Source organism: Carassius carassius, unplaced genomic scaffold (genome assembly GCF_963082965.1).
Source record: "Carassius carassius unplaced genomic scaffold, fCarCar2.1 SCAFFOLD_99, whole genome shotgun sequence".
NCBI classification, from domain to species: Eukaryota; Metazoa; Chordata; class Actinopteri; order Cypriniformes; family Cyprinidae; genus Carassius; species Carassius carassius.
The window spans coordinates 50,063-62,809 of NW_026775011.1; the positions used below are offsets into that span (position 1 = coordinate 50,063).

The following is a 12,747-nucleotide window of genomic DNA, read 5'->3' on the forward strand; positions in this document are numbered from 1 at the left end:
GCAGCTGGTGATAAATGTGCTTAACAGCAGGATAAATTAGCCCATGTGTTGGTCATTCACGGTGTATTGTGAAAGTGACTTGGAATTTTTTTTTTGGCCACACAACAAATTATTATGGGCCCATGAAAGTTGTGTGAAAATTATTTGAAACAAATGCTGTTTTGAAAAAAATCTGTATTGTAAAAAGCACAATATAAATAAAGGGTATAAAATAAACAAATTATCAAAATTGCACTGGCACTAACAAAAGAAAGAATGAGATGAAATAGATTAAGGAAAATTATATTTAGTGAAAACAAACAACAACAAAAAAACTGTACAATAGAATGTAATAGTCTGTCTGGGTAGGTTATCAGACATCCAGCCACTCCAGCTCCACTTCCTCCCCACGAAAAGACCTCTTTTTTATGCTGTGGTTGAAACGGATCTTCTCATCTTTGAGAATGTCCTTTGTAGCCTGAAAGAGCAGGACGTGCCTGTCTCCTTCTTGAAGCTTCACTATGCAGTGGCGTGGCTGCACATTGAACTTCTTCTTGGAGTGTGTAATCCATCTCCCTGTGCTTTCCAGAGACGGGTGGCACTCACAGGGGAAGGTCTCCGCATCGATGCAGACTTCCTCACTGCCATGTTTAAAGAAAAACAGGTGGCCCAGCTCGCCCTGCCTCTCTGCCATCTCCCTGCCCTCAGCACCTGTGATCACCTTTCCATGCAAATCACACAGGATGGAGCCCTTCCTGAAGGCCTTGGTTGCAACAACTCCTGTGGTCAAAAACAACAATATATATATATATATATATATATATATATATATATATATATATAATTTTTTTTTTTTTTTTTTTTTTTTCACTTCAGTAAGTACACATGTGTAACAGGAATTATGTCGCTACATTTGGTCATTAATGTGCTGTTCATGATGTTGTTGTTGTTGTTGTTATTATATTATTATTTTTTAATGGATTTTACTGTGCTCATAAGACATTTGTGCATACCCTTCTGCTCCCCAAAATCCTTCACAGCCAGACCAGTCCATTTCTGACTGGTCACCCCCCTGATGATGGCCGGGTCACTCTGCACCTGTGCTCTGCTGAGTGGCCTCCACTTTGCCATGATGTCCTCTGGGCGGGGATGATTGGCCGTCCACCCCTCTGTCTCTATGATTTTAGCCACCTTCGATGCAGTTGGGGCATATCTTGAGCATTTTGCTGTCAAAGAGAGAACATTTAAATTAAAATGCAGGTTCACACACGAGTTCTAAATGTTTCTGTTGGAGTAGATCTAATCATTGGCCAAGAAAGTATCTAAACTTACACAAAAGATGTTTCTCCCGCTTGCTGTACTGCAGAGCTCTCCACTTGTCATAAAAGACTCTGTCGGTGGGGAACCCAGCTTTTGCTCTCTGGGTTTTGTTGGGTGGGTGGCCAGTGATTCCTACAGGGAAGGCCTGTAGGAAATCGTCAAAGTCTGGTGTTGGGCTGCCCGCCTCTTCCACTCGCCTTCTCTTCTTTGCCTGGGCACCCTCTTCACCAGAGTCATCAGAAGAGGAGCTGCAACATTAAAAAGGTTTCACGGTTACACACTGACAAACTGACGGATGAGTGTTGTGAGACATTATAATTATATACCGCGTCAGGGAGCTGAGCAGGTTTGCGGTTGCCACCACACTGTCCAGGGTCATCATTCGGTAGTGCTGATTTGCCACTGCCGTCGAATGGGCCATGTAGTGTGCGACAGACCCCTTCTGCTCATCTGAGAAGTTTGCAGCCACATCTGTCTTCACGGTCCTGCGTATCTGCTGGCTTTTGATGTTGGGCAGTTTGTAGCTGCAATTGGGCAGAAATATCAGATGAAACTCCCACACTTGAATTATATAATTTTCTAGAGGCTGATTTGTTTAATAAATGCACAAACCTGTTATTAGTTGAATTCTAATCCAACAGATATTTTTGGACTTATGGACTGCTGTTAATACTTACTGTGTGTGCAGACGAGAGAGGTCATTGGTTGCACTCCTGATCTTCGTGCCCGATGATGAAACAAACAGCCTGTTTCCATGATCTACATCTGGCCGGATGCAGTAAGGGCGGATCCAGGTGTAGTATGCGTCCAGCATCTGCAGAGACAAACAAAAAAAATCTGTTAATATCTGTTGGTTCATTGCTGGTGTTACTGTATTTCATGGTAAGGCAATTTAGCCTGTACAAAGTGTACTTACTGCTGCCTCCTCCATTGTTAGGTCAAACACAGCGATCTGCATTGTCGCAGTCTTGTGTTCGCTCACAGCCACACGCACCTTTCCCACAGATTTTTTCCTTTCATCCCACTCTGCTGTCTGAAAAAAAAAAAAAACACACCGAGTGAATAACTGAGATAAATGTCCTAATATAATCGGTTTAGGCTGATGCCCCCACAAAAACTGAGGTCTTATCACTTACTGTTATTCCCTCCACCACTCCTGGTCTCTGGAAGTGACCGAGGATCAGGATTGCTTCACAGTAGTAGCGGAAGATGGTCTTTTCATCTGAAGCCACGTGGTCACCTTCCAGCAGCCTCCCATAAACGAACAGCATGTCTTTCTTGGCCTTTCGGAGGACTGCCTGGCACTCCTGAAGCCTCTTCTCACCCTCAAGGAACCGTAGATACCTAGAATGACATACAAGACAACAATGTTGCGGAGAATTACACCCATGTCTGTAGCACATAACAGCAGATGTACAGCCAGCATATAAGTAGTATCAACATGGAGAAAGTCATGAAAGAAAACAAAATGCAAGGCAGATTAGCAACTGACCTGGTTTTACAAGTGACGTTGCTGTTCCACTTGGCCACTGGCTTTCTGAGGAAAGTGAGGAGGTCGATGTAGGCTTGGCACTTCCTGTAGAAGTCAGCATCTGCTGCACCCAAGTTGAGGTGGGTCTTCAGATACGTTACAAACCTGATCATGTTCTTGATGTAGTTCAGTATGGTGGCCGGGCCCATGTCAGCGAGCCGTAGTTGGGTGAGGTAGTCCTTGGTTTCAGTGGACTTTAGCAGGAAGTCTAAGCGGACTTCATCCCCACTTGGCTGGATGTATCTCAGCATCCTGGAGACGTTGTCTACCTGTGATAAAGAAAAAGAGAAGTTTGAGATGATGGAGTGAGAAGAAAAGCCACACACAGACACCCCTAATAAAGCTGTGTTTTATCTGAGTTCCCTTTTATGGAACGCAATGGCTGTTCTACATGTGCTGTGCTACTATATATTAAAACATTTCCCGGTTACAGAGAGCAATACGGAATAAAAAGAAACCCAAATGGGATGCATCTTACCTCCTGCTGGCAGTTTGGGACCTGCAGGGTGTTGATCAAATAGCCCTTGAAGTCCGTCAACATGGGCTCTTCTGCAGGGAATTTTTCATAGAGCCCCTTGTTCATCATTTTGACCCGGACACTTGTGCTGGGCTGCGCTTGATCTCTGGAAAAAATAAAATAAAATACAAACAGATGAAAATGAGCTCAAAGCAACCTTACAGTTTGTTCACAGTTTCTGCACTGATGTGTGTGAGGTCTAGAACAAACCTCTGCCATGTTCGGTCACTTGGATCAGTGGTGCTGCCTTCAGAGCTGCTGTCCTCCGCCACCAAGACACCACTAGCCGCTTGAGAGCTGACACCGGATGTGGGAACGGCAGCTGTGCTGGTGGATGTCTCTTCGGGTTCCAGGTCTGCCTGGTTAGGAGCATTGGCCACGAAAAACTTTCTTTGGCGCAGCTCTTCCAGAAGAGCCAGCCTAGATGGTCTGTGGGGGTAACGTTTAACCATCTCCTTGTAGTCCCAGTTTCTGGCTTCCCGTGTCCACACCTTGGTGGACTCCTTGGCCCTCTTTGCCTCCTCCAGCCGTTCTTTGGGTGTACTTTTTTTCATGCAGACCCTGCTCAGATGCGTCGTCAGCATTTCCTGTGGTTTTTCACACAGCAGGCAGTGAACAATGCGACGGTCAGATTTCTGGCTGTGAGAGAAAAGCAGACACACCAAAAATTACAAATGTGAAAATGAATGAAGACAGAGCATTCTTAAGACAGAGGCCTGATGTGGCCCTTAACCAGCAAAACTTATCATAGAAAGCTACTGTAATGCTACCAGAACCAGTTTTTCTGCCTTCTTTAGACAAAGGCCTGGTTTGTGCTAAAGTGACTGACCAATTCACACCTGACCCTTGACCTATTTTAATTTTTGGAATGAGAAACAAGTCTTACTTTAAAGAGATAATACACTGTAAAAAAAAATTGAATTGACTTAAAATTATAAGGCAACTTGATGCACAGCTTTGAGTTTACTCAACTATAGAGTTTAACTCTAGAGATGTTATAGTCGAGTAAACTAAAAAAAGAAAAAGCTGAGCAGCAAGTTGCCTTATAATTGTAGGTTAAGTTAACTTTTCTTTTTTTACGGTGTAGAAAAACAAAGAATAAAACCTATCCTTTAGTTTTTCACAATTTCCTCAACATAAGTTTTATCATGTTTTTATCCATACTATGTCAACTGGCATATAACAATAACAGGCAATAAACAGCAAATAACAAATAGGCAAATAACTGCATATAACAATAACATGGAAAAAAGATTTGATCAGACACAACACAAGTAGGAAAAATCAACTAGCGAAAGGAAATGTGAACTTACTTGTCGGATTCTGATGCCATTTTCCCAAAAATTCAAGATGTCCTTGCAAAGTCAAAAGGTGATATCTGTAATCTGATTTGAAAACACAGTGAATGTGTGATTTACTCTCTGCAGTATGTATACAGCACCAGTTGTGTGATGTCATCGTCAAGCAGACCAATCAGGTTGATTGCTATTGTTTATCGGGTGGGAGGAACCAGCATCTGGAAAATGCTCTGGTGAGTTTTATCAAAGATAAAGTTTCACATTAATCCTTGTTAGTAAAAGTTTATATAGGAGGTAATAGTTTGTAAAACTTGTTCATAACTTTGGACAAGAAAATGTGCATTGTCCCTTTTAAATTAAAATAAAATAAATAATAAAAAGAATGGGCAATCAAAGGTAACATTACAAGTATCAAACATTTACCTATATTCAGGTTAATAAAGTTGATATTTCAACCTCATCTGTTTGCTTTGCTTAGAGAAACAAGTTTAATGAATAAACATGTTTGAATGTAGTCTTTTTCTTAACATTTTTTTCAAATGTAATTTATTCAGAGCGTCCAAAAAATAAAGGTTTCTGCTCAGACGTCATTCAGAATAGACACATAACCAACATATATTTAGAAAGCCAGCCTTGAGAGTTTACAGTTCAAGACTCAGAATTAATCAGACTGTTATAAATATTGAGAGATATAAGGTCAAACATAAAACAAATAAGAATGTATTTATTAAATGTATAAAATATTTTTTGAATGTAGGATATCAATTTATAACCACAACTAAAGAGAAGCTACAAGTGCTTCCTTCCCTGACATGGTCTTACAATAGGCTTCATCAAATGCATAAGTTTATAATTTTGTATAAATGCATAATTTTCATCCTCAGATTTGAAATGATTTGGAGAAGTTTTAGAAATGGGCTGATAAGATATTTTATTGCCCTGTAAACAACCATTGATGGCCCAATCATCACAACGATGATGGCCTAATTTTGGTTTAAAATGGCCCATAATTCGTGTAGATGGCCCATTAAAGGGTTTAAAATTGGCTTTAAAACATAAATTACAGAGTAGAATTTCCTCTGCCCCACCAAATATATGTAAATAAGTTATCCTAATAAATTATACTAATTATTTTAAAGACTAATAAACAAAATGTGCATTTTAAAAATAAAATAAAGAATACAAATGAATGAACAATTCGAAAATAAAATGGTTAAAAAAAAAGTAATCCCCTGGGGATAATTTTATCCTGGTCTGAACACAAAAATGAACTTTATACTATTTTATTATCAACATTAATCAAAAGGTTACCTCAAGTATAAAGTCAAATTATTAACACTTTCCCCACCAGCAGTTTATACACGATACCTTACAACTTTATTAAATTGAATATATAATTAACGTTTTTATGCTTGTATTGATTTTCATTTCACCCCCTGTACCTCCTAATAAAAGAAAAGAAAATAAGTTAACCATAAATAAAATAAACCTTTAGGACATCTCATTTTGTATATTGACAAATGGTGTCATAAAGATGCTCCTTTGTTCGTTATAAGACACACAGTTAACCGTTTCAAGAGTTGACCTGCAATGACCCTTGAGTTGGTATTTAAACTAGCCAGTCAGAACTCACATTACACCTTGCCCCCACCAGACTGGAAAGGTGTGAAAGTCAGCCTGTAATCAACACTTTCATTCAGAAGTGTCATTGTGTTTAAAACTGGCTCATTTTCATCCTATAATTGGCCCATTCAGGTCAAAGTTTAAAATGATGTATCAGCTGTTGCAGAAAAACCAGGTGGGACTACAAAGTGGTCAATAAAGGTGATTTGTCCCTTTTAAAATTAAGAATAAAAAGAGTGCAGTTAGGTGGTATGCAATTTATACTGTAAAATAAACTTGGTCAAATTTGGTGAGAGCAGGATAAGGATGCAGCACCTGGGGAGAATCTTATCAGGGTCAGATCTCTTATAGTTTTCGGTATGCATTAACTTCATATCTGATCTCCACAGATGCTGGACGCATACTTCCAGAAGATTCGTCCAGGATATCTGCAGGACAGTGAGGACGACCAGGGCAGATTATTCCTGTCCAAACAAGGGCTGCCAGTTGGCAAAGTCACAAGTGATCTCAGGCGTCTACACGAACAGGAAGTTTTAGCAGAATCATGTACTTATACGAACTGTACAGAGAAATATTAAATTATTAAGTTGATTTGTCTGGCTTATGTACGACATAGCTTAAATATTATTATTTTCTGTAAGAAAAATACACTGAAAGAATTGAGGATTAATCTGAGATTTGTTCTTCATTGCAGGTAAGATTTACCAAGCTTTTCAAGCCAGAAGAGCCCAGAGTACTATGGCATGGTATGTGTCATCATCCAAAACACACAACATTCATATATTTTCTGTTTCCAAGGTCTGTCTAGCTTTTTGTCTGAGTTTGAACATGAAATCTTCTCAAATTTTCAGCTCTTCTTCTGATGAGCCGGCCGATGAGAGGAGAGGTTGGAAACGGAAGAGAGGCAGAGGTGCAGCTGACCAGGATGACAGGGACTTTGGAGCATTTCTCCTGCAGTTTCCAGCGACGGCGAGTAGCAGAAGCAGACCGCTGCTTGTTTTCCACCTGACAGAGTGTTTTATGACCGGTGGAGGTCTGAGCAGTTTGCCAAGCAGGAAGAGCACATGTTGTGTAAGTTGGTGTGCTTTATAATAAAAAAATGAATACATATTTCTATAATCAAAGTAACATAATTCTCATTTTGGACAAGAATATTAATTCAACATTGGTCTTTGACAGCCCAGTGTTTTTTTTTTTTTTTAAGTAATTGATTTATAGAAGTGGCAAATTGATAATGTTGTTATTTTTAATAAATAGAAAAAAATATAAAACGGATTAAACATATTGCTAATAGACAATTACATTTAATACATGTTTTGTCTATTCTTAATGAATATTAGCTGATTAGTTAAATGATTTGAAATGAAATGAAATGAAATAAATTTTCAATGGGATGACTTGATGTATAACCAACTGTATTGTTGATTTATAAAGGCTAAAAAAATAATCATTTATATTTCATTGTAGATGGATATACACTAAGTAGACAACAAGTTATCAAACAAGCGCATCAAAGCACATTTTCGCAAATAGACGTCAGTTTTGCCTCACTGATGTGTTACATTTGACTGCTTCAGTCATGGAAAATGAAAGAAAAACACTATAGTTTAAATATTTAATATATTTAATATTCACAGATGAAAGTTTGGTATTTATGAAGTTATGTGCATTTCTTAGAACGAATTCAAGCAGGATATGTCAAGCCTGAGCCTGAGTCTGTGCTTATATTTTCTAAGCTACATGGTATTAAACCATATTTTAGATTTGACACATTTAAAATGTGTGCTGTATTATTTATATTATATTAATTATCCGTTATATTATTCAAAAGAAATTGTGGTTTACTTTGCATCGGAGCATTAAGTGGTAGTGGTAGCCTATTTTAGGGGGATAGGCTACATGGATTAATATGCAAAATGTCAATATTTTTATATATTATGCCTATATTTTAATTTATATTTTAAATATAAATATATTTTTTCCTTTAATAAAACAACATGCATTTTTGTTATTCGTTACCTGTCCTTTATTTTGACATAACTTATTGGGAAAAAGACATTTATCTGTAAACTGATTAAGAAATTGTTGTATGTTTACAGTAGGTGGCCATCCTATCTGGGGCTTACCGCCGCGCGTACCGCTGCGTAACTGTAATTCAGTCGGGTGTTAAAATCATTCGCGAAACTACCGCCAGGTGGCGCAAAGGGACGGATTGCAAAATGAATGTAATTGTAAAATGAGATAAAAGAAGGAAGTAAAACAACAATAACATTATGATATAACATTGTAACATTTATAAAAAAAACATATATTTTTTTTTACAATTTGTTAATTTTTAAAATGTAGGATAGTCTTAGGCTACAGTCTACTAAACACAAATTAAAAGAAGACCTTAACACAACTGATCATATGCATGCTATTTTTATTAAACAGTAAATAAATATAAGGCCTATATATATATAAGCTAAATTTTTTAATTTCATTAAAATTAATTTCATTTAGTTTTCATTTCGGTTCATTCTTGGTTTAAAAAAATCTTCAGGTTCCATATGCAGAGTGAAATGGGAACGGTCCCGCATTTAGCAATAATTAGTATTAACTCTGTTATTATTCTTGATTTTTCAAACTACCAGCATTTTTGAATTATGCCTTATGTGTGACCAAAAATTAAGTATTATTTGTTTCAGCTGTTTGATCATGCTGGTGCCTCGCGCCCATATTCACTGGAAACAGCAGTCATTCACCAGACATTCCGCGTTAGCACTTTGACATATTGTTAATTATGATTTTTTTTTTCCTCGATACTGAAACGCACACAGCCTATTTACCTCATGAATAATAGTTAAGCTTCAAATGGGCAACATCACAAATATGGAAACGTTTGATTTTGTAAAATATTTTCTAATAGCCTATTTTTTTCCTCTCACAAACTCTGATTTATTTTTTAGCGCGTTTAAAAAAAACATGCAGAAAACGAAAATAGGTGATTGATCCGTTAAAATGAAACCTATACACGACTCATAGCCTATATTTCTTTCCTCCGACAAACTTAATTTATTTTTTAGCGTGTTTAAAAAATAAAAAATAAAGAAAACATTCAGCAAATGAAAATAGGCGATTAATCCGTTAAAATGTGTTACTCTTGGTTAACAGTAATTATAATTATTTTACTTCAGAACAGAGCCTGGGACTAATCTAGGTTATCCATGGTTTTTTTTTTTTCATTGCATCTGAAAATGACTTTGTTCATTACATCCACTTCACGGGATCTGGCGCAGATCAGCCTCCCGCGATGCTCAGCTGTGGACGATTTAAAAATGTTTGATTATAAAGCAGTGGTTCTCAACCCGCGGCCCGTCACGAATTCAAATGCGGCTCGCACCACATGCTGAATAATAGTATTTAAATTCAAGTTAAAAAAAGGTTTTAATTGCTTAAATTATTTGTATTAATTAATAATATGTTATCATGTTTATTCTTGTAAAAAATACGTGTTTATTCTTTAGGAAAACAAGGGAAAAAATAAGGGACAATCCGAATATTTTTTTTGCTTTACCTATTTATGTAAGCTACAATTTATCAAATAATAATAATAATAATAATAAAATAATGTCAATAAAAAAAACCATTTGCCTGAGTAATTTTGACCATTATAGAATTGTGACTTTAAAGATTAGTCCTTTAGGTGGTAAAAATACTGTGAAATTAATAATGGCATAACATTTTAGAAATAAACAATGGCATTTCAGAGCATAGCAACTAAAGGTTTATGAAACATTAGCCAATAAAGCATTTTTTTAAACAACGGAACTTAAAGTTGTGAACTAAAATATTATTTCAACCATACAGTGTGAATAAATAAAATGCATAATTTTCATAACATTTCATTATTCATAAAATGCATAACGTTTCTGGTGTTTGGATTTGTACTTCAATATAATGAGCTCCAAGTTTAAGAATAGCCCTGGACTAGTTTCTCTCTCTCTCTCTCTGTTTAACAGCATTAGCTCAATGATATACGTCTTCCTTCCGTTAGAATTTTCCTGCCTTGCTAAATGTTGGGCTCATGCAGGGCCGGCTCGTGCCTATAACTGCAGCCGCCTAGGGCGGAGAGAGAGAAGGCGAGAGAGAGAGAAGGCGAGAGAGAGAAAGAGAGAGATAGAAAGAGAGAGAGAGAATTATTAATTTATTTGTTTGTTTCACATTAGGTATAAATAAAATAAAAGCTATAAATAAATAAAAAAACTTTACATTTCGAATAAAAATTCCCGTACGGCAGCGCCCTATTAGTAGGTCTATATGCATGCAAAATACTTTAATGTATATTCAAAAATGTCAAACCGAATAAATTTATCTGGTCATGAGTAATCGCCTCCGTGGAAGAGGGCTTTTCGCTGCTTAGAGACCATGGGCGCATATTTGGATTTTTATATGACATCGCATCTCTCAAAGAAAAGGAGAATAGAATAGCCTAGTTCTTCAGGATTGCTTAGGACTGGAAAAGGCCCTGACTCACGGAGACTCGCGGTATGTTGATGGGCATGAATTGTTTGAAGAGCTGACTGCTTTGGGCAGACGCCTGGTTGCTGGATCTAAACCACTGGATGCGCTTAAATTCATCTGTGAAAAAGGGATGGAAAACAATTTTCCAAATGTTTTTGTAGCATTGAGAGTGCTTCTCACTCTCCCTGTCACTGTGATCTCTGGAGAACGCAGTTTCTCAAAGCTTAAACTGATAAAAATGATCTCCGAAGTACAAGTTAAACTCGAGGACACAATCAAAGCGTTTGCCGCTGTGAACGCCTGACGCGCACGCTTCTGAAATGTAGGTGTGTGAATGTGTGTATCAGTCAAGAAAACAATCGAAAACTCCAGTTTTGTGAGCTAAAAAGTTGAGTGCACGTTTAGTTTTATTCTGTACACTATCTATTAGCCTATAAACAGAGGTGGGTAGAGTACCCAAAAACTGTACTCAAGTAAAAGTAAAGGTACTTCTAGAAATATTTACTCAAGTAAAAGTAAAATGACTAGTCTTGAATAGTTACTTGAGCAAGAGTAAAAGAGTATTGGATAAAAATTCTACTCAAGTAGTTAGTTACTAGTTACTTTGGGTCATATATACTGAGCCTTTTTTATTTAGATATATAGATAAAATGTATGTAATGTATGTGTGCGTGTAAAAATGTATATATTTCATCAGCCTTTACTCCAATTTATGTAATTTATTATAAAACCCTGTCTGTTTACTTAAGTAACAGATATAGGTGTCATGCCATAACATATTTTTAATACGACTGACTTTATATTAAATGTGAATTTAACATTGAAAGTTAATGTGATATAAATATTGCTACTAATCTTTCATTGTTCAGAAAGAGAGCAAATAACATTTACATTATTAAAGATCATTTTCACTGACAGTCTAGATTTCAATCACTCTCAGAAACTCCCATTAAATCACTGAAACTGTTAACACTGTGAAATCAATATCTTAATTATAGATTTGTACAAACATCTGCACTTTGTTGTTTCTGACGAGAGAATTCGCCAGAAAGAGGTATTCAGTCAGTGAGCGAGTGAAGGAAGCACCGGCATTTTAGCGATGACTCATCTGAACGCCTCTGATTGGCCAATGCTTTAATCAGCTCAAATGAATCATGTGTGATTGGTTATAATGCGCAGCGCTGTAAAAACACATATATCTCTGGCTCAGCACCAGCAAGCGATCACAGATCGGAATTTAGCAGCTGATGATATGACTTGCTGAACGTACTCGCACCGGTGTTATTGTATTAAAATTAATAAAATCTTAATCGTCTATTTTTTGTCTTTTGGAAGCTGCATTCAACTTGACTCCCCTCTGTTATAAGCCACACACGTACAACAAACTAATGTCACAGAGGTATCGTGTACTGTAATCGAATGTAGCCCAAGTTATTACCTGTTAAACAGTAGACAGCACACGTGGTGTTCATCTAATAAGGATCTCCATCGCTAGCAAATAATAGCCTTTGCAGATTTGCTTTCAATTCAGTGCAGTTCCATAGAAACATTTTCAACGCTGCTGATGTTCTTAAACGTTACAACTCTGAGTGAACCACTTCAGACGCTCAGCGCGTACGGCAGGAAACTGAACGACTCATTCAAACTGATTCATGAACAAATTCACTCGTTTGCCAAATGGTTTGATCAAGCCTTTGAACAGAATTGACTCAAAAGAATGAATCATTCGCGAATGGGCATCGCTCATTGCCCAGAGAAAAGTAGACGGCGCGTTTGGAATAAACTGAAGCATTTATAACATTTATTGCATTAAGATAAAGTAATGAGAGTAGCGTCGCCCACAGTAATGAAGTAAAAGTACAGATTTTTCCCCCAAAATTTACTCAAGTAAGAGTATAAAGTACCCATCTTTAAATATACTCCGAAAAGTATTAGTTACCCCAAAAAATTACTCAAGTAAATGTAACGAAGTAAAT

The 12,747-nt window shown here is 37.1% G+C and overlaps 1 protein-coding gene across 1 annotated transcript; it reads right to left on the reverse strand.

Moving 5' to 3' along the window:
* Positions 1–298: 298 nt before the first annotated feature.
* Positions 299–4,781, reverse strand: LOC132134169 (uncharacterized). Its single transcript, XM_059546951.1, has 11 exons — positions 4,661–4,781; positions 3,558–3,986; positions 3,309–3,453; positions 2,792–3,099; positions 2,436–2,643; positions 2,216–2,332; positions 1,977–2,113; positions 1,626–1,823; positions 1,312–1,547; positions 993–1,205; positions 299–759 (listed from the first exon to the last, which is right to left on the reverse strand). Exons 1-11 carry the CDS (start codon positions 4,678–4,680, stop codon positions 353–355), a joined length of 2,418 nt encoding a protein of 805 aa, XP_059402934.1. The 5' UTR covers positions 4,681–4,781; the 3' UTR covers positions 299–352.
* Positions 4,782–12,747: the final 7,966 nt, after the last annotated feature.